At 37.2% G+C, this 22,253-nt stretch overlaps 3 protein-coding genes across 4 annotated transcripts; 2 read left to right on the top strand and 1 right to left on the bottom strand.

Moving 5' to 3' along the window:
* Nucleotides 1-3,026, top strand: LOC122315524 (protein FAR1-RELATED SEQUENCE 5-like). Its single transcript, XM_043131473.1, has 4 exons — nucleotides 1-573; nucleotides 679-1,470; nucleotides 1,597-1,686; nucleotides 2,910-3,026. Exons 1-4 carry the CDS (start codon nucleotides 1-3, stop codon nucleotides 3,024-3,026), a joined length of 1,572 nt encoding a protein of 523 aa, XP_042987407.1.
* A 137-nt stretch (nucleotides 3,027-3,163) lies between these two features.
* Nucleotides 3,164-4,037, bottom strand: LOC122315523. The gene is made up of 3 exons (XM_043131472.1): nucleotides 3,867-4,037; nucleotides 3,554-3,760; nucleotides 3,164-3,223 (listed from the first exon to the last, which is right to left on the bottom strand). The coding sequence occupies exons 1-3, from the start codon at nucleotides 4,035-4,037 to the stop codon at nucleotides 3,164-3,166; spliced, it is 438 nt and encodes a 145-aa protein (XP_042987406.1).
* Nucleotides 4,038-6,556: 2,519 nt separating this feature from the next.
* LOC122314964 (calmodulin-binding protein 60 D-like) lies at nucleotides 6,557-17,130 on the top strand. Of its 2 annotated transcripts, none has more exons than XM_043130620.1 (10): nucleotides 6,557-7,069; nucleotides 7,386-7,479; nucleotides 7,587-7,653; nucleotides 14,328-14,377; nucleotides 14,560-15,050; nucleotides 15,196-15,356; nucleotides 15,457-15,660; nucleotides 15,868-16,048; nucleotides 16,316-16,488; nucleotides 16,607-17,130. In XM_043130620.1, the coding sequence occupies exons 2-10, from the start codon at nucleotides 7,403-7,405 to the stop codon at nucleotides 16,793-16,795; spliced, it is 1,593 nt and encodes a 530-aa protein (XP_042986554.1). In that variant the 5' UTR covers nucleotides 6,557-7,069; nucleotides 7,386-7,402; the 3' UTR covers nucleotides 16,796-17,130. The 2 variants fall into 2 exon arrangements, with proteins under 2 accessions (XP_042986554.1, XP_042986553.1); XM_043130619.1 differs by having other exon boundaries at nucleotides 6,557-7,228.
* Nucleotides 17,131-22,253: the final 5,123 nt, after the last annotated feature.

The raw sequence follows: 22,253 nt of genomic DNA, 5'->3' as shown, positions 1-22,253 counted from the left end.
ATGGATATGGATGATGACGGGCGGTTGAGAAATGTATTCTGGGCGGATGCACGAAGTAGGGTAGCTTACAAATATTTTGGAGATGTCGTCACATTCGACACGACGTATTTGACAAATAGATATGGGATGCCGTTTGCACCGTTTGTTGGTGTAAACCACCATGGTCAGTCAATTCTTTTGGGGGCAGGATTAATTTCTAGTGAGGATACAGAAACGTTCACATGGTTATTTCAGACTTGGTTGACTTGTATGGATGGTAAAGCTCCCAAGGCTATTATCACAGATCAAGATCGAGCCATGAAAAATGCTATTAGTCTCGTCTTTCCAAAAGCCCGACACAGATTTTGCTTATGGCACATATTGAAGAAATTGCCAGAGAAGCTAGGTTCACATGGTGCATACAAAACTGGTTTGAAAAGCCAGTTGCAAAACTGTGTGTATGACTCTCACACGATAAAGGAGTTTGAGGGCTCTTGGCAAGTGTTGATTACGAAGTACAACTTGCAGGAAAATGCGTGGTTGAAGAGTTTATACGCTAAGCGTACGTATTGGGCACCAGTGTTCATGAAAGAAGTTTTTTGGGCTGGAATGAGTACAACCCAACGAAGCGAAAGCATGAATGCATTTTTTGACGGGTATGTTCATGCTAAGACAAACTTAAAAGAGTTTGTCGATCAGTTTGATAATGCATTGAGGAAGAAGATTGAGACTGAAAGTAAGGCAGACTTCCAGTCATTCAACGTCACAATTCCCGTTGTCTCTCCCTCTCCACTTGAGAAGATTTTTCAAGAGATATACACTTGCAATAAATTTAGAGAAGTTCAGAAAGAAGTTATAAGAATGCTTGCAACTCTTCCAGCTCTACACCGGAAGGATGGTGTAATTGCAACGTACCATGTAGAATGTGAAGTGAATGCTGATGAATTCATGAAGGAGGTGACTCACACAGTGTACTTTAATGAGGCCGAATGTGAAGTGAAGTGTTCATGTGCCTTGTTTGAGATGAGAGGGATATTGTGTAGACATGTATTAGGCATTATGAGAGTTAACAAAGTCCGTTCGGTTCCTGAAAAGTACATACTAGATCGATGGAGGAAAGACATAAAAAGGACACACACTCTTATACCTTCTTCTTATGACTTAGTTGATCAAAGGCCTGAAGTTAGCAGATATTCACGTATCATCAGGAAATGTTACGAAGTAGCCACAAATGCATCGTCATGTGATGAGCACACTGAGGATATGCTAGCTAAACTAGATGCGATGAACTTAGGCTACCACACCAACTTGCCGCCCTCGAAGGTTGTAGTGATTCATGCCGACTCAACCACAGAAGCGAGTTCTAAGAAAGTGCTGAGTCCTCATGTAGTCAAAGGAAAAGGTAGACCTCCATCTCTTAGAAAGAAATCAATGATTGAGAAAGTGAAACCCACGACGAAGAAGGCTAGTCGTGGAGGAAAGCGTAAACAGGTTACCACTGAGTGCACTGTTTTGAATTTTTTAGCTTTTAAGTCATATTTTTACGTTGTGATATAACTGACATATATAAATTGCAATTTATTCCCACGCTTATACCTGGTTTTGTTGGCTTTGTAGCCACATGGAATAGAAGGCGAAGTTGTTGGAACGTGCATGAATTTATTTGGCCAAATAGTTGTTGGAACACAACAAACTGTCCCAGTTGAGGTACATTTGCGGGTTTTGTTTGATATGAGTAATTTTTATAGCTTTTAAAACTAGTTGGAAAATTTGAGTCTATAGCTTTACGTATTGATCTAATACTCCGCTTATGTATTGTTAGCCAATACAAAACACTACCGAAGTGTTAAATGTTAGTACCACCGAGTTTGGCTTTGCAGTGAATGAGACTCAAGAAAGTGTAAATTTCTCATTCTTAAACTTGGTGATATTGTGTATTTTTTTCCAAATGAGTGTTATGATGGGTTGTATTTTTAATGATATAACTGATATTGATTTGTTCACAAATCTTGCTTGGGATGGATGGAACCCAACCGGGTAGCTTGCGTGAGACACAACCGTCACAATGAGCCACTTTATGGGGTTTGTACCTTCACCATGCTTATTACTTTATGAGATTAGGCACTAAGCCATGATGCTTTAATTTTGGTGGTTTTACTAAAATTAAACCAGCTGTATTTTCATTTATGCTATTGATTTCGCTGGTGTACTTGATTTAGGAAGAGTACTGTATAGCAGAACGAAGGGGAGTCAACCCAAATCCGACCACCATATAATGATGTATTGCAACATTAGTTTTGAAGGATAAGGGCTAAGCTACGCAGATGGTGATGGTGTATTTTTTTTTTTGATGGGTTGTGTATAATTACATTAGTGGAGGTGTTGTAATTATTTTTTGCTGGTTGGAAGTACGCATGTAATGATTTTTTGATGGGTATTGTATAGCAACATTAGTGAAGTTGTTGTAATTATTACTTGATGTTGGAAGTAGGCATGTTATGATTTTTCATTTGGGTAGTGTATAGCAACATTAGTGAAGTTGTTGTAAGTCTCTCTTGATGTTGGAAGTAGGCATGTAATGATTTTTTGATGGGTTGTGTAAAAAAAAAATTAAAGCATGTTGATGTAATTATTACTTGATGTTGGAAGGATGGTGTAACATTATTTTTCATTCTCGTTGGGTACATCATTACTTGATTTCGCTGCTGTAATAATTTTTAGATGGGTGGAAGTTCGCTTTATTGCAGCCAACTTGATGGGTAGAAATACCAAGTTGTTTTTAGTTGTGCATTTACGAGAGCATAAGCTGTTGTATGTTCGCATATTACCACAGGTTTGATACATAAAACTAACATGATTGGGCGGTTAAGCATATTTTACATGATTCTTTGATATTGTCAATTTACAGGATATAATTTTTTATTGATCAGAGGCATGAAAACTCCAGTTATAAATGGAACCTGCCAAAATTTGCATCGTTTTTAGGTTGGGGCAGTAATGACGTTGGCCATTACTGCCCCATGCAATTGAGTGCAAGTGAGGATTAACAAGGGGCAAAAATGAGGTATCTCAAAATTCATAAAACGCGTGATAGCAAAATATTGTACATAGTCTGTATATGCAGTTCAGGTTTTACACTGAGATTTGTATCGTACAATGTAAATTCATAAATTGGTTTTTTTGATTAACAACCAGACATGATAGGTCCGATTATATGAACTATATGCATTGGCAAGGCCAATCTCTGGACAATTTGCAAAAGATTACATCCACTTTGCATAGCAAAAGATCAGATATACAAGCATTGCCCACTTTTTCAAGTGTTGTCCCACAAGTTCCATAATATTCCCAAGTAATTAAATACAAAGTTGTAGGCATTTCCATAACTACTACACAAGTGTGATTCGCAAGTGTTCAGAAAAGTACAAAATATTCCAGGCTTTACGGGTGTTCACTATGATCGTACATACAACAAATAAAGTAATATTAAAATTGCCCAACATATACGCAGATGTGTGCGTTGACGCCGAACTTCCAACTCCATTTTCACAATTTCGCCCTCTCTTTTACGAACCTCTTCCATCCAATGTCGAATTTCTTCCATAGTTTTACGAACCTCTTCCTCTAATTTTTGAAGCTCTTCCCGTGTTTTCTGAAACTCTTCCTGTGTTTTCTGAAGCTCATCCTTCTTCCTTAACAGATCAGTTTCAATTTTCACAAGTTCTTGTTCTCTTTCCTGACCGCTATCTGCCCATTTAAAAAAGTTGCAATGTGGTAACCCCTGTATAAACAAACAAACGAGAAGCTAATTTTGTGAGTATAAAATTAATGTATTTTGTTGTGTCAAACCCGCCAAAAGTTAAAGTGAAGGAACTCCGCTTTTGTACCTTCATATTGTAGTTTGAACACCCAAAGAATGCTCGGCCCGGATTTCGCCGCGTATTAGATGTTCTAAGTGAAGCGGGTGATCCACAAGTGCACACAGGGGTGTTTTCCAATGTATGCTTAACAATAGAGGATGACGAAATCGACGATGATACATTTTCTTTACTCATCATGTTCCCAAGTAACTATGGAGTATACAGATCCAGCAAAAAAATGTTGGACACTTGGGGGCTTTTGTTGCTTTTTATGAGTGAACATAAGAAATCATTGTCTTGAGCAAATGGGTAAAAAGCGCAATAATTTTACTTAGCATTAATAAAAAATAGTTGCAATTCTAGCTAGCAGATTATCTTAGACCAAATGGGATATATACTGTACTTTATTTGTGATTTGGACATAACAGTATGAAAACAGGGGATGATGGATGAGGCCTATAATGGCACTTTTCATTTTCCATGCACGCAAACCACACACGAAAACCAGAGTTATACTTTCATGATTGATAATGAAAACTAATCAAAAAAAAAAAAAAATCCAACAAAAACTACTGATAGGTCCCTTTCAAGTACAATATTACCACCAACTCTTAACAAGTGGACCTTTCCTCCTCTTCCTCTAAATTCATCCTCAAGTGGAATACAATCAATCATATGAACAAATTAAGATTAAAGTCATTATGCAAAAATGATCAAAACTGGAGATGAGAGGGAAAGGAATCTGCATGCTTTTCATCAGATATTGGTAGATAAATGTAGAAAATATTGGTGGAATTGAAGAAGTTAATTAGGCCTCACTCTCTACGAAGTGAACTAATAGCAGATATGGGCATTGTTGCATGGGTTGACCCATTTCTTAAATTGCCTCAACCATAAGCAGAACCTCCCATTTTATTCAGCTTCTCAAAGGACTAGGAGGCACCACGCAGTGTAAAATATTCATCATTTAAATCCTCCCTCCATTCTTTTAACATTATATAATATAAGTTGGGTTGGGTTTGATGGGCCCCTAGTTGGGTGGTGTTCCCTCTTGTTTTATTTGAATTGCTAAATTGTTGGTCCATGGCCTTAGTTAGTATTGTTTGTAGAAAATTGGCCCATGGCCTTATTTTGTTGATTGATGACTATGGGAGGGGGTGTCTCCCAGTATATAGACAGGAGGTGGTAGTTTGTAGGTTGGAAAACCCTCAAAGTTTTCCCTTATCAATTACGTATGAATATGAGTTTATGAATCATTCTATCAAACACTTCCGCTACATTGTTCTTCTTCATATCTGAATCATTTTCTTACATCTCATTGAGTTCCTATTTACATTCCTGCATCCTTTATCCACAAACCAACCCATTCCCAATTAGGTTCATTGCAGCAAAACCCATTAATCTGTAATCACAAATACACCAACCCAACCTAACCCAAGACTTACCCATAAATCCGAATCACAAATAAAGCTAGTTGGATTTGGAAATAGATCGAATAACATAACATAAAGAGAGAGAGAGAGAGAGAGAGAGAGAGAGAGAGAGAGAGAGAGAGAGAGAGAGAGAGAGAGAGAGAGAGAGAGAGAGACCTGTTAATCTGTGAAAAGTCCGATTTAGGGTTTCCCCAACATTCAATCTCTACGCCTGCAACAGAAATCAGAATGAAGAACCTCGGAAATCAAAATTTCAGGAACCCCAAACAGAAATCAAAATGAAGAACCTCCGAAATTTTGGCGGTATTCATATTTGTTATACGCCTAAAAAACCCAGAACAAAAATGCGGAAGAAATGAAGAAAATACTACCTGACTGGTGCTCGTTCCTCTTCGATAGTCTGTGGTCTGAAATCAAAAGGAGGGTGGCTTACATGGTAGTCTGAAAGAGTCATGGGGACGAAGGAGTTTGGTGCTGGTGCTCTGAAATGAATGAGGGGGAAAGAATAAGGGGAAAACGAAGAGAATCGATTTGAATTCCCGCTCGATGAAACGCTTCGTTTCATTAACTCAAAGAGGAAAGCAGATGGGCGAGCTTCAACCAAAACGGTTCGTTTCATTAATCCACGTCAGTTGCTGCGCAAATGCCTCCGCATCATGCCTGCAACAAGACTTTTCCTTGCTAAAATAGTGCAATTCTCTAGCTTCTTGTCTTTGAAGTTTTTGCTCAGTTGTAAAGTTCGTACCTTTAGAATTATTTCCTTAGGGTTCATGCTTGCTTTTTAGGATTCTGGTTTGACCTAATTTTAGATTTGATAAGTGAGTTGTGAATTTTGAATTTTATAATATATTATTATTATTTTAAAATTTAAAAAAATTCAGAAAAAATTGAATTATTTATTATATTTTATATGAAAATCTGAAAAAATTATAATGATGAGATAAAAATTTTGAATTTGAAATAAAAATTTTACGGTGGCAAACCAAGAGTTATTTACCGATTAGGTTCCTGTTTTAACCTATTTGGTTTAGAGTTTTTTCTACCCTCATAAGATAAGATTTCCACACGTCCTTGAGGGTGGATACTGGAAAGAGGGCCAAAACTAGTGGACTTTATTTTCTTGGTATAATCTTCAATGAGTTCTCCGCCTATGAGTATTGTATGCTACAATGATAGGTTGCTTGTTTAAGAACTGCAATAGGTTTAGAAAAATTATTTAAGTGCTAACCAGAAGATAGATGCCGGTTACTGGGATTGATATTATAAGTTCCAGAGTCTGTGGAAAAAAATATATTAAAAAAAGTATATCTAAGAGAAATTCCAGGAATCTTCCCTGGATAGGATTTTCCCGGAAGGGGGGATTCGTTGAAAAAACTGCTCCCACCGGAACTTGCAGAGAACCATGCTGTTCTGCACGCCCATTGACTAAATAGCACCGATTCTCTTTGGCTGTCACATGAAATCAGCAACGCCGCAACCTCTGAAACCTACCATTCAAAGTTAATCCATTTGAACATTTTTACGTTTATGACCGTTGGCTCTGCTATAGTGGAGCCATGTCTGCATATAAAAACTGAAACTTTAATTTCTCCGACATTCCGAAGAAACTCTTTGGAACTGACTGAGTTTCTAAGTTCCGACATGTATGCTTTTGGTTCTACTTAGCTTATAGCGTGGGTGATAAATTTCTCCGACACAGCTGAACGCGTATATGTGGAAAATTTGGTCCCGAGATAGCATTCTTTAGTACTTTACAATCATTACGCGTTTGTTTTGTTGGCTGAATATTCCAAAAGCGTGAGAACCTTTAAAATCTGTATATTTAATGGATAAATCGACCAATTCTAAGTTCAAGCTGCTACTTCGTATTATCTCAAAGATTTAATACTATATCTATATAATACTGCATATAAATCTTCTCATCTTTTCCTACATCAAATACCTTTGGGATATTCAGTATGCTCCTGACTCTTACGATTTGCCCGTATTTGTTTTAAAATATGTAAATATAAAAAGAGAGCTTACGTTTGAAAATGAAGCTTCGCTGCACCTTACCTGTTCCTGTTTTATAAATTCTCGCGTTTTGGTTACATTGTTTTGGTTATTTTTGCAGTCTTGACTCTTGCTTTGATGGTGGTTAAGAGGAATTTTAATGGGGATAAAGATGGTTCTGAACCGTCTAAGCGCAGACAAGAATTTCAGATGCGGTGGGTTTGGTGGTTTAGTTATGATTTGGTTGCTGCTGTCGGTGTTTGATGCCTTCTTTTAATGATTTGTGTGTTTCTGAATGGGGGTTTTGTGTTCTTTTTTGCAGGGCTTTTCCACGTGTGTTTTCAGACCTTGAGATTCAACAATTCTGGGAACCTTTTTTTCGAAAAGTGGTAATTAAGCTGATTCTCTGTCCACCTATTTCTGTCTTCCATCTCTACTCTTTGTTATCTGTGTTAAAATCAACCCAAGTGTAAGTGTGAGTGTGAAATGAGTTTGGGTTTGCAGCCACCAACTCATGCTCACCCACCACCACCCACCACCACCTACCATAGTTAGGCCACCCACCCTCTCCCAAGTCAGAAGAAGCTGCAACAGGTGGGCTGCTCTTCTCCTATAAATAGAAGAGAGCTCTGAAGATAAAATGCAGTGGGTAAAAGAGAGGAAGAGGAACGTGAGAGAGAGAAATAGAATTTTGTAGAGTGTTTTGTAAATCTCGTACAAATTCTATAAAAGAGGCTCCAGTGGACGTAAGCAATTTGCTGAACCACTTTAAAATTGTTTTGTGTGATTTTCGGACAGACCAGAGGCACAACAATTGGTATCAGAGCTCTGGTTCGAGCTGTCCGAAAATTCAAGTTGCTCAAAATCAATTTTTGACAACTCCAGGGTGTTCCTCGCGTTGAGACGAATCCGTTGCCGCAAACGGAATCGAAAACGGAGGTCGGAGTAGCTCACACGCGCCCCTAGAAGGTCCGCGCGTGCACTGCTGTCATCCACGCGCCCCCACGCGCGTCGGAGGAAGAAGACGACTGAACTACACGCTCCCACGCGCCCTCACGCGCTCCAGAGGTTGAAGACGCGTGGCAGACACGCGCCTCACGCGCTCCCACGCGCCCTACAAAGGTTCAGCGCGTGACATACACGCGCCTCACGCGTTCCCCACGCGCAGACAGTACTGTAGCACGTGTAATACACGCGCCTACTCGCCGCCCACGCGCACTGTTCAGCGCGTGCATCCCACGCTCCAGACAGATCACAACCGTCCGTTTTTCAGATCCAATTTCGGCTTGATCTAAGCCATTCGGAGTCCGATTTCAACAATCAAATAGTGCTTTCTTACTATTTGGATCGTTCCGGACTCATCCGTACGGTTAGAATTTTGAAATTTTGAGTCTAAATTTTTAAAATTCAAATGGAAGGATCTGGAAGAGACAGGAGCTCTGAACATTCCAGTAGCTCGGGACGTCGGTCCACTGTGTCAAATGCCAAGTTTGAAGTTGAAAAGTTCGATGGAACAAGCAACTTCGGCATGTGGCAATGTGAAGTCATGGACGTGTTGATCCAACAAGAGTTGGATATTGCGTTGGGAGGAAAGCCAGATGATATGACTGATCAGGGTTGGAAGAAGCTTAGTACTCAAGCTTGTAGTACAATCCGATTATGCCTTACCAAAGAACAAAAGTATTTTGTCATGAGAGAGACAGATGCTAGGGTACTTTGGCAGAAATTGGAGGATAAATTCATGAAGAAGAGCATTGAGAGCCGTTTGCACTTGAAGAAGAAGCTTTTCAGATTCCAATTTCGTGAAGGTATTTCAATGTCTGAACATCTGAATAATTATAATCAAATTCTTGCTGATTTGTTAAACTTGGATGTTAAAATCGAAGATGAAGATAAGGCTTTACTACTGTTGAATTCCTTGCCTGATACATATGAGCATTTAATTACTACTCTATTGTATGGGAAGGAAAAGATTAGTTTTGAAGATGTATCTAGCTCTTTAATTAGCAATGAGTACCGGAGAAAAGATAAACAGGTACATCAAGATACATCAAGTGAAGCGCTAACAGCAAGGGGGAGACCACAGTCAAGGTATCCCGGAAGGAGGAAAGGTTTTCATTCGAAAACCCGAGCCACATCGCGTGGTTCATCAGTCGGCAGAAAACTCGCCAGAGATGAGTGTTCCTTTTGTCACAACAAAGGACACTGGAAGAAGGATTGTCCCAACCGGAAGGGACAACAGCAGAATCAACCCAACACAGCCAATGTCGTGGACAGAGATGACGAGTCAGATTTTGCCTTGGCAAGTTCATCATCCATTTGTCGTTCCGATGAATGGATTATGGATTCCGGATGTACCTATCATATGTGTCCCAATCGGGACTGGTTTACTGATTTCACAAAGATTGATGGTGGAGCAGTACTTATGGGCAATGATAGTGCCTGTAAGACTCAAGGAGTAGGTAGCATTCGGTTAAAGCTGCACGATGGCAGCGTCAAGACTCTGACAGAAGTTCGGTACGTTCCGGACTTGCGGAAGAATCTCATCTCACTGGGATCTCTGGATTCAAAGGGATTCAGAATCGCCATTGAAGATGGAACTCTCAAAGTACTAATGGGAGTTCGGGTGGCAATGAAGGGTTTGAGGCGAGGAAACTTGTACTTCTTGCAAGGAAGTACTGTTGATGGAAGAGCTTCCACAGGCTGTGAGAAGCTAGATGAGACTGATGCCGACACCACCAGTCTTTGGCATATGCGTATGGGACACGCAGGAGAAAAAGCTTTGCAAACACTGGTGAAGCAAGGCTTACTCAAAGGTGCCAAGACATGTAAACTGTCTTTCTGTGAGCACTGTGTATTGGGGAAGCAGAGGCGGATCAAGTTTGGAACCGCAGTACACAATACACAGGGAATTCTTGACTATGTGCATTCCGATGTTTGGGGACCTACCCAAAATGCATCTTTGGGAGGTAAACATTGGTTTGTAACTTTTGTTGATGATTATTCTCGTCGTGTGTGGGTGTATACGATGAAGAACAAAGATGAAGTGCTGAAAATCTTCCTTGATTGGAAGAAAATGGTTGAGACTCAGACCGGCAGGAAGATCAAGCGGCTCAGATCTGATAATGGAGGTGAGTACACTTCAGACCCCTTCATGGAAGTATGCCGGAGAGAGGGAATTGTCAGACATTTCACGGTACGAGGTACACCGCAGCAGAACGGTGTGGCAGAACGAATGAATCGTACTTTATTAGAGAAAGTGCGATGTATGTTGCTGAATGCTGGATTCAGTAAACAATTTTGGGCTGAAGCTGTGACCTATGCCTGTCACCTCATTAACCGACTACCAGCAGCTGCCAATAATGGGAAGACGCCCATTGAAATGTGGAGAGGTAAACATGCTACTGATTATGACTTTTTACACATTTTCGGATGTCCTGCTTACTATCATGCTAAAGAAAGTAAGCTTGATCCTAGAGCCAAGAAAGCAAAATTCTTGGGCTTTAGTATCGGTGTAAAAGGGTATAGACTCTGGTGTGTAGAGTCCAAAAAGGTAATCATCAGTAGAGATGTTACATTCAACGAATCTGAGATGCTTAAGTCACATAAGCATAAAGATTCCAGTGAAGGCAGCAGTGATGGCGAAACATTAGATGATTCGCAGAGTGTGGAGTTTATTACTTCAAAGAAGTTGGGAAAGCATGGACAAGATGAGGTTGATAATCCAGTCATAGTACCTCCAAGTCAACCTGAGTCAATAGCAACCAACAGACCGAGACGAGAGAAACGTGTACCGATACGTTATTCAGACTATGTGACATATGCATTACCAGCTGAAGGGGGTGAGATCCCAACCACTTACAGAGAAGCCGTACAGTCCAGTGAACAAGTTGAATGGACAAAGGCGATGAATGAAGAGATGCAGTCTCTTCACCAGAACCAGACTTGGGAGCTTGTACCGCTTCCAAAAGGAAAGAAGACAATTGGCTGTAAGTGGATCTTCAATCAGAAAGATGATCAAGCTGCTAAAAATGGAGTGAGATACAAAGCTAGGTTGGTAGCCAAGGGCTACGCTCAGACAGAGGGAATTGACTACAGTGAAGTATTCTCTCCTGTTGTGAAACATTCATCCATTCGGATATTGTTAGCTTTGGTTGCACAATATGATCTTGAGTTAGCACAACTTGATGTAAAGACAGCTTTCTTACATGGTGATCTGGAAGAGGAGATTTATCTGTCTCAACCAGAAGGATTCAAAGAAGCTGGCAAAGAGAATTGGGTATGCAGTCTGAAGAAATCTCTCTATGGCTTGAAGCAGTCACCTCGACAATGGTACAAGCGTTTCGATCGCTTTATGTTGGATCTGAAATACACTCGTTGCCAATACGATCATTGTGTATATTTCAGAAAACTTGCAAATGGATCTTTCATTTATTTGCTTTTATATGTAGATGATATGTTAATTGCATGTAAAAGCAAGGGGGAGATAGATCGCTTAAAAACTCAGTTAAGTAATGAGTTTGAAATGAAAGATCTAGGAGAAGCACGAAGAATATTGGGAATGGAGATCAGCAGAGATAGGGTGAAAGGTATAGTTCACCTTACTCAGAAACAGTATCTGAAGAGAATACTGCAACGATTCAACATCGACTCGAAGACGAAGCCGGTGAGTACTCCTATGGCCCCATATTTCAAGCTCAGTGCATTGCAGTCTCCTAAAACCGATGAAGAGCGAGACTACATGAAGAATGTACCATATGCAAGTGTTGTTGGAAGCTTAATGTATGCCATGGTGTGTACACGACCTGATATCTCCCAGGCCGTTAGCTTGGTTAGTCGCTATATGCATAATCCTGGAAAGGTTCATTGGCATGCGGCTAAGTGGATTCTACGGTATATTGCGGGGACCGTAGATGTTGGTTTGAGGTTTGAGAAGAGTGAAGATAGTCTAGTAACTGGATATGTTGACTCAGACTATGCAGGTGATCTTGACAAACGTCGATCGACAACTGGTTATGTGTTCACTATGGCTGGAGGACCAGTTAGTTGGCGATCAACTTTGCAGTCAACAATTGCACTATCATCAACTGAGGCTGAATACATGGCTGTAACAGAAGCCGTGAAAGAAGCTATTTGGTTACAGGGATTGGTAACAGATTTGGGCTTTGAGCAGCAAGAGGTTACCGTTTACTGTGACAGTCAGAGTGCAATTCATTTGGCCAAGAATCAAGTATATCACTCTCGAACAAAACATATAGATGTCAGATTTCACTTTGTACGTGAAATATTGGAAGAAGATGACATCAAACTTCAGAAGATTGGCACTGAAGATAATCCAGCAGATATGTTGACGAAGGTCGTCACAGGGATCAAGTTCCAACACTGTTTGGACTTGATCAGTATTGAACACTGCTGAGCACCCTCGGGTGCATTGGAGCGTATTCGATAGCAGAAGTCTCTCATGTCAAAGAATTTGGTGCATTCATTTGAAGAATGAATCAGTTTGTAAGCATCCTGGTATGGCACACTTGGGTGGAGGGGGTGATTGTTAAAATCAACCCAAGTGTAAGTGTGAGTGTGAAATGAGTTTGGGTTTGCAGCCACCAACTCATGCTCACCCACCACCACCCACCACCACCTACCATAGTTAGGCCACCCACCCTCTCCCAAGTCAGAAGAAGCTGCAACAGGTGGGCTGCTCTTCTCCTATAAATAGAAGAGAGCTCTGAAGATAAAATGCAGTGGGTAAAAGAGAGGAAGAGGAACGTGAGAGAGAGAAATAGAATTTTGTAGAGTGTTTTGTAAATCTCGTACAAATTCTATAAAAGAGGCTCCAGTGGACGTAAGCAATTTGCTGAACCACTTTAAAATTGTTTTGTGTGATTTTCGGACAGACCAGAGGCACAACAATCTGAACTCAATTTCAGGACTTCACTCTCAGAGAACATAAGAGTTTGACCTTTATTTATTTTTGATTTGTTTTTTTCTTTTCTTCTTAACGTTCTAATGGTGTATGGTTTCTCTATTTGTTGATATGTATTTGATCACAACTGCTACAAGAAATTCTTTTCGACTAAAAGTTTGATCTTATTGTCCAGTAAGTGATTGATCTTAAATGATTATAGAGTATCTTGACTATTCAAAAGTTTACTGGTTTTGTCATTTTGTTTGGTATACATGGTATAATTTGTAGACCGTGGTCTGTCAACTCACCTAAAATCAATTGGTTTGGCATGATGATACTCCTGCGACTCAAACCCATGACTTTTGGCTCTGATACCGCTTATTGAGCTGTGATTGTGAGCAGCCAACCCACCTAAAACCGATTGGAGTTAGGAAGACACGCTCGAGTCTCTTATGGCACTTGACGTCGCATCCTACAAGCCATTTTCTGAGCCATTTCAGGGAGTGGTATCGTGGACTACCCAATGAAACTTACTGGTTTAACTTCCTTGTTTGCTGTATAGGTTACTTGATCAACTGGTACGAGACGCTCCTTTTTACTAAAGGGTTGGTTTTTTTGGCTAATTAATTTGATCTTAATGATTGCCAAGTATATTGGCTATTTAATACTGGTCTGGTTATTTTGATTGCTTTACCATGCATGGAAAAGTATCTCAGTCTAACCTCCTTGTTTGCACTTGATCTGTACCAGTGTGTATAACATGAACCCTTTATTGTAGTTCTGTTAATTAGTGATTGGATTTGATTGAATGAACAAGTTAGCTGTATCTGCATAAACCAGGGTTGTCGGAGTTAAAGCTTTTCGTATCCAGTTTTGTTATACAGATCAACCTAAAATATGCTTGTATCCTTCTCAGTATTGTATAAATGTACTTAACATGTCTCCAGGTTATAATGGCACGTGCGCAAGGTAAGCTAATTCAGGCTAACTTTGACGGGATTGGATAACTATATAGGTTTTCATTCCCCCTAACAGTTTTTGTAATTCTGTTCTGGTTTTCAATATTATTTTGGAAAGGTTGAATTCATTGATATATTAATTAAAGCACTCTTATTTTGAAGTCTCTGGACTACATTATACCCCATATCTCTGTCATAGGTACAGGAGGAGTTGGAACGTGTTTTGCAATCAATTCACCCATGTCCAAGGTCTGTTCATTGGCCCAGCAGTTAGTTTTATTGGACATTTATGTTCTACAAACTGTCTTTGATCTCTAACACGAGAATTTTAGGGTAAAATTGACTTCAATTCATTGATAATCTCAGTTTGAACAGAGGAATATTGTCAAAAATCATCATTACATTAAAGGTTTGCGTTAACTTTGTTGCAGATCCTCAACTCAGCCGGCTGCATCTGGGGTGAGGAGCTTGCATTTGCGCTTTGTCAATGCATTGCCCTCTCCCATATTCACAAAAAATAGGTTAAAAGCTGAGGATGGCTCACCCATCAGAATTGAACTGTTTGATACTCGGTCTGGGACTATAGTCAAAGCCGGTCCTCTTTCCACAATAAAACTTGATATTGTCGTCCTTCATGGTGATTTCTGTTCTGATGACCATGAAGACTGGACCGAGCAGGACTTCAATGCCAGTGTTGTACGTGAAAGAGAAGGTAAAAGGCCATTATTGGTTGGGGTTCTGAAAGTGACCTTGATCGAAGGTGCTGGATGTATCGGTGATATCCAATTCACTGATAATTCGAGATGGACGAGAAGTGGACAATTTAGGTTAGCAGCAAAAGTTGAGCAAAAGGTTTCTGGTGAAGTTAAAATCAGGGAAGCTACAAGTAGAAAAATTGTGGTAAAAGATCACCGCGGAGAATGTAAGTTATAATAGCTTAGCATTAGCACCTTCTGACCATGACTAATTCATATTCTAGTATGCTTGCTGTCATGCTTGATACTACTAATATTCTTACCGTAGGTAGATAGATCTATGAGGCTGATGGACAATCTCTTTGTTTTCAGCGAATAAGAAACATGAGACTCCATCCTTGGGGGATCCAATATGGCGTTTGAAGAAGATAGGAAGAGATGGTACAAACTGTAAACAATTGACTTCTTCTGGAATTCAAACCATCCGAGACTTTCTGCTGCAACACGCAATCAATCCATCCAAATTACGCAATGTGAGGACCTATGTAATTGCATAAAATTTCTACAGCAATTTAAGTAGCTCAACACATGTAATCTAATTCATCTATCCAACTCTCTGCTGTGGAAATGTAGCTTTTAAAAAGGGTGGCAGATAGAAAATGGAAGGAAATCATAGAAAACGCAATGGCTTCTGTTGCAAATGATCGTAAGCTTTATGCTTACCACAGAGCTGGTGAACGTGTTGGCCTCCAGTTCAATTCTATCTATCAGGTTGTAGCGGCCACATTCGATGGCCATAACTATTGTCCTGTGCAAACACTAAGCTTAGATGAGAAGGTACTCAATGACATCCTGGGGCTAATTCGGGGTTTTTCAGTGCATCACTTACTGTAGCTTTGCCTTTTTCTGTTTTTCTTGCTATTTATAAAGTTAGTTCGTTTGGGATCCAAATGGACATTTCCGACTGTCTCTTTGCTATTGCACATCAGTATTCCAAATATTCCTTTATGTTAGAAACTGATCACCTCTCTGTTCCTTTGGCAGCATGCGGTGGAAGTTGTGAAGCAGCAAGCGTACGAAAATATCAATGATTGGGTCCCCATGGCCAATGAGCTATCAACTGTAAGCTTTTCAAGGCCCTCAGGAAGTATACAGGATTATCCATTTGGTGTTCCAGAGCAAAATCCACAACAATTTGAATTCCCACTTCCAGTCACACATCAAGGTATAAAGGCTTGTATGATCCATATGATTAACTTAAGTTTGGAACGGGGGAAACAGTACTCAGTTCAGTTCCTTATTCTAAACTGTTAAGTAGGACAATATTATGAAGGTCTTCCCCCAATATCAATGAAATGGATGCATTTTAAGTGTATATTTCTTATTGATCTGCGCAAATATGAAGTTTTATTTTTGACACTTCATTTTTAGTATATATTTCATCATTTCGCCCAATATATTTTGAAGGAGCTACTTCTTCATATTTGTGCAGTTCAAGGAGAAATATGGCCGAGTTTCAACCAACCACTCCCATCATATCCAGCATCACATGTCCATGCAGGAGAAACGAGCAATCAAATAGAAGCTTCTGGACTACAAAGCAATCATCCAATGCCAAGCAACTATTCAATTGATGATTATTTGATTGGACATTTCAACACAGAGGTGCAAGTTTTTCCAAGTGATACCTGATTTTATTTTTATTTATTTATTTATTTATTTTCCGAAAGAGTCGCGGTCAAATTATACACCTGATATCATTCCTGGGACACCATGGATGCAGGGAAATGATTTTATCATTTTTCCGAGCAACCAAGCAGATTTTGGCAACTTCACTTTCTCCAATTCTGGTGTGGTGCCTATTTCAAGGGCTGGAAAGGCAGCATGGTGTAAGATTCGGGCTGCTGCCAGGTGGAGTACAGTTTGGCGGGATGTGGCTGCTAAAAGAACCGCTAGGCCAATCTGCATATAATTTCTAGACTCAAATTGTGAAGAAGTTCTCCTTTGGAAGTTTTTACCTAGATCTATAATAACTTAGTTTGTAAGATACCTTTTTCAGCAACCCCATCCTTTCCTTTGTATCAAGTTCAGTGAAGGAGAACATGTAACTGTGTGATTCTTGGGTCATTATGTACAAAGTATTTTAGTGATCGATATGACACTGTATGATACCTCATATCAGGGTAAAGGAAGGTGGTGACTAGCACCCCACGTGGTTTGGGAATAAAATTGGGATTGAATGTTTTAAGGAGTTTCAATTGTAAAATTGATTAATCCGTTTGAAATATGGCTCTAAGTTTCTTTGAATCCTTACAAATTATATCGAAGCCAATCTCAACTGGGAAGTGTGGGATTGGAGTCCTAGAACACTAATTTATAATAAAACTTTAAACGGCACTCTTAGAAACTCGCTTGGCGAGACTCTATACTCATAATTTAGATTTACAACTTGGGACACGAAAGTAGAGAGCCCGCAAATATGGTCTAGCTTCTGATAAACTTTCCACTTAATGAAGTTGGTGTCAGTAGCAGAAAATTCTGGTTTTATGCGTATTCTAGATATTTAGGTCTTTTTTGTGTATACGGGTTTTATTAGATATTTTTAAATATTTACTGTTCAAATTTCGCTTAAATACAAAATATTTTTGAATTTTTAATTTTTAATTTTTTCATCGAATAATCATTATAACTTTTTCAAACTTCAAAATAAAACACAAAAAATTACAACTTTTTAAATTTTAAAAACAAAAATAATATTAAAAAAATTTATATTTAAACAATATTTTAATTTTATAATATTTTTATTTAACTTTTTCTCTCATTTTCAAAAATTCAATAAAATATCTTAATTCAAATAATTTCACTACGATTCACAATCTATTTACTATTATTTACAAGATTCTCATCTATCTCACTAATTTTCAAATATCCAAATGAGCCATAATATGGATTATGTATCTTTTTATTTTATTATTTATTTATTTATTTATTAATTATTATTATTATTATTTTATTTATTTATTATTATTTTTTGTGCTAGGTGTGGAATTGGCAATGTGCGAGACAAATAAAAAGAGTGGAATTTAGTTCTTGATTAGCAAAAGAACCCCAAAAAAATACATAATAAGAAAAAAAAAAAAATGGCATATTCATGGGGAGATTACAAGTTGCACATGCTGGTGAGTGATTCTAGGTGCCCATAGTTCTTAGTTTGAAAGCTCGAGGCTGTCGAGTAATTCTCAATCTAGACTAAATATCGCTACTTTATTTCCAAAAGAATGGCCTAAACGCCAGTTTGAGTAGTAGAATATTCTCAGCATACTTTATTATTATTTATTATTTTATTTATTTTTTATTATTTTGTATTATTATTCTCTACTATTTAATATTTTATCAATATTTTTTTATTATATTTTTACTATTATTCACATAATATCTAAAATCACTTTAGTACCCACACGCAACCTAAATAGATTGCTTTCTTGAGTCTCAAAGATGTATTATTTTTCTTTGGTTGTTTGAGCTCCCAAAACTTGTTTGACCATTTTCCTTGCATGGGTGTGCCTAATTTATGCAATCAAGGGTTTTTGGTTCAATACGAATATTGTTGAAGGTAGTCTCACTTTATGTTAACTTTTGACATGTATGCCAAAATCGATACCTTTTATATATATATATATATATCATTAGTCCTCGAGTATGATGTTATTAAGCCCTCATGGAGGTGTGCCAATATGGATAAGTAAATAGCTCCAAATCTATCACTTGTTTAGCATCCATAGTCTAAAATTATGACAATATCAACGAAAGGGGACATTCTTAAAATCTCGTCGTTGAGTTTCTCTATGACAATGACATGTCTTGAAAATGCCATTCTTGAGACCTGAAAGCATACAGTCAAAAGTTGATGAACAATACAATCACGTCAGGTTAAGATACGAATAGAATAAGAGGATGGTACGTAGTATTTTCTTAATTAAAATAATCTTAGAAAAAATCAATGAATAGATGTAAGGATTTACGTGTTTAGTTGAAACAACATAGTCATGGTGATTTTCAATAGAAGACTTTTTATATATACTGTTTGGTTTATTAATCGAGTTGGATAATCAAATATAAAGAGATAGACACAACTTTAAATATTTACTGAAAGTTCATTGTATACGAAAATGTAATAGGATCTACAATTCTACATAATGTATCTATCTTTTTCCGAAACTCAACCATCCAATTTGAACTAGCAAAATCATATGTTGCTCTTATTTGATGTTCCATTTGGGGTAACTTTTGATTTGATTTGATTCTAAGAACTGATATTTTCCAACTCAAACAACAACTGGCTTGTTGGTTCCTTAACATGGATAGAGACAAAGGATTACTGTTAGAGCATTGTTAGTGGAATAGCCAAATATAAAAAAACATCTTCAAATGCCTAATAGGACCTAAAAAACTATCACATTGGATTATCCAAAGTTTCGATACAGTAGCTTTTAGTTACAGTAAATCTAAAATTAAAAGCAAATTTGATAGATATTGTACATATATCAAATGTTTATTTTATTATTTTTTTTATAACTCTCTTTTATCTCTATTTACATCCACAAACATCTACACAATTTAATTAGAATATGATTACTAATTAACATATAATAGACTAATTAACATATAATAGTCTATTATATGTTAATAATATAATATTTTATTAATAGATAGAATAGTAAAATATGATAAAATAAAATAAATTAATAATTAAAAAAATTAAATATTTTTTAAATTATTAATTACTCATTACTATATAATAAATAAATAGATAATCCAATGTGGAGATTTGATGTGAATAGCCAAGTCAAATTCATCTTATATTATTTTATTGTTATATAATGAAAAATTAACTATTCCAATATGGAGACTTATGTAAATGAAATAGCCAAAATTTAAATTCATCTTATATTCATCAAAAGTATCCTTTACATGTACATAATCCATTAACATTGCTCTTAATCTTACTAATTTGGGTATTGTCCAAACAATGGTTGGCAAAATAATTGGTTTGGGATTCTTCATTAAAACATAAGAACAATCATGCAATTATGCATTAAGGCTTATAATATTTCACTACTATTAATTATTTTACTATTATTTTTCACATACTTTTTACTACTATTCAAAAAATATATGAGATTACCTCACTACCCAAATACAACCTAATTCTCTTAGTTGGAATATGGGAATTGATGCCTTATCTAGCAAGCAAGGTGCAATTGTCCCTAGGAAAATTAATATGTTTGCTTGGAAAGCTTGTAAGGACATTTTGCCCACTCTTGTGAACCTTAGGAGGAAAAAGGTGGAGGTGGAATCTCTATGCTGTTTTTACTTGGATAATGAGGAAGATATTACTCATGCTTTGTTAAATTTTCCTACTAATTAGATTGTTTGGCAGAAATTCTTCCCATTGTTCAATTTTTTTCATTCTTCTCTAAGTTTTACTCAAACTGTACAAAGGATTCTGATGCAAGGCAGTGAGATAGATTTAACTTTGTTCTTTGTCCTTTGTTGGAGTTCATGTTACAAAAGAAATCAAATGTAATGGAGCAGAATATAATACAACTTGTGCAAGTTGCTGAGCATGCTATATCAATCCAAGGCATTCAATGATGTGCGAGCTATTACATCAAGGCAGCAACTACAACAGATATCTAAGTGGCAAGCTCCACCAGATGGGTTTCTTAAAGTCAATGTGGATGGGACAATTTTTGTGAATCAAAAGAAAGCTGGCATTGGGGCTGTTTTGCGATATAAAAATGGAGTTGTTTTGATGGCTGCTAGCAAAACTGAGACTGAGGTGGATGAGGCAGCAACGATTGAGGCCATTGCTGTGTTGAGAGGGATAGAGTTTTGCATTCCACTAGGCATTCCAAAATTGATCATTGAAACAGGCTATCTTAGTGTGGTTCAGGAGCTGCAATCCACAGAAGCCTCATATGCTAGTGCTGGTAATTTGGTCGATGAGATCAAGCATTTATTTCTACATTTTCAGGAAGTTCAAGTGGCACATGTCAATAGGATAGGGAATGAGGTAGCTCATTCCTTATCTAGATATGGTTGGAACATTGTAAATATTAATGTTTGGTGGAAGCAGATTCCTTCTTTTGTTCATTATTCTTTATGGTTTGATAACAATTGATGTATTGGTGTTTTTTAATTAAGTTTTTGATTATCAAAAAAAAAAAAAAAAAAAGGTGCAAGCTCCTTAAGCCAACCAATGCTTAATAAATGTCTAGGTTTGACAAAACTAGTTGTTGGGCTAATTTATAGCATTGACTTTAACCTACAAACAAGGCAATGTCCTCTTAATTAACTGTATTAATTGGGTCCAACTAGCATATAATGAGAGCTTTTTATTTTTTATTTTTTTGGGTTTGAAGAACTTGCAATGGAAGAAATCTCATACACATTAATTTGCTATATTGACGAGGTATGGATTAGTTGTGTTATGATGTAAAAAAGCAATGGTAGTGATGATGACAATAATGAATTGAGATCCCAAACGGACTCTAGGGTTTAGAGTGAAAGATAGATATGAAGTGGATTTCATAGTAGTGTTTGTACATTTAATATTGGTACAAAAATTAATTCGAATATTTATAAATATTGTGAGATTTATTTTATGTGTTTATTTCTCTTTCACTCTAAGACTTATAATTCAATTGAGAACACTAGATCCAAGTCCAACATTAATAACAATTTCATGAAATCTAGAAAAATCCCAAGCATGAATTCAACAAAAATAATATATTATAAACTATGCTGTCAACATTAACAAGGAAATTTCATGGTTCGTGGACCGTTGGGCTATATGGTATATACCTTGGGAAGCGCGGGGACCTGGAGACTGGGTCTTCCTATAATTGATAGGTAGGGTCCAACTGAAAACGACATCGTGTGGTTCCAGTGTAAATCTAGTTCCAAGCCACCATCCTTTTTACTGGAGAAAAATAAAAATAATAAAAATAATTATATTTAAATGTCTTTAAATTATACCATATCATGTAGTATAATTTAATTTTAAAAAATAAATTTTAAATTCTATAAATTAAATTATATCAAATAAATAGTCTATAGTATAGAGGCATTTGAAACGCTATTACTCTAAAAATAAAAGAAAACTATTATATATATTAAGAAATTATATAAAAATAAATGTATAAAATGATATATAATTTCATAATGTCGCGTGTGAATTTATTTTTATATAATTATTTTGTGAGAAATTTATATTTGTGTTTTTTTATTTTATTTTTATGGATAAAGTATTTTTTAAAGTTAAAAAGTAAACGTCAAATTATCTATAGAAGTTAACCCGAGTGGCACAACCGTAAATCTTCGCCGATCCGAGCCTCGTTTCCTTCCACCCCCTCCACAAAACAAAA

This window comes from Carya illinoinensis, chromosome 7 (assembly GCF_018687715.1).
Source record: "Carya illinoinensis cultivar Pawnee chromosome 7, C.illinoinensisPawnee_v1, whole genome shotgun sequence".
Classification (NCBI taxonomy): Eukaryota; Viridiplantae; Streptophyta; class Magnoliopsida; order Fagales; family Juglandaceae; genus Carya; species Carya illinoinensis.
This window is presented reverse-complemented; position numbering and strand designations above follow the sequence as displayed.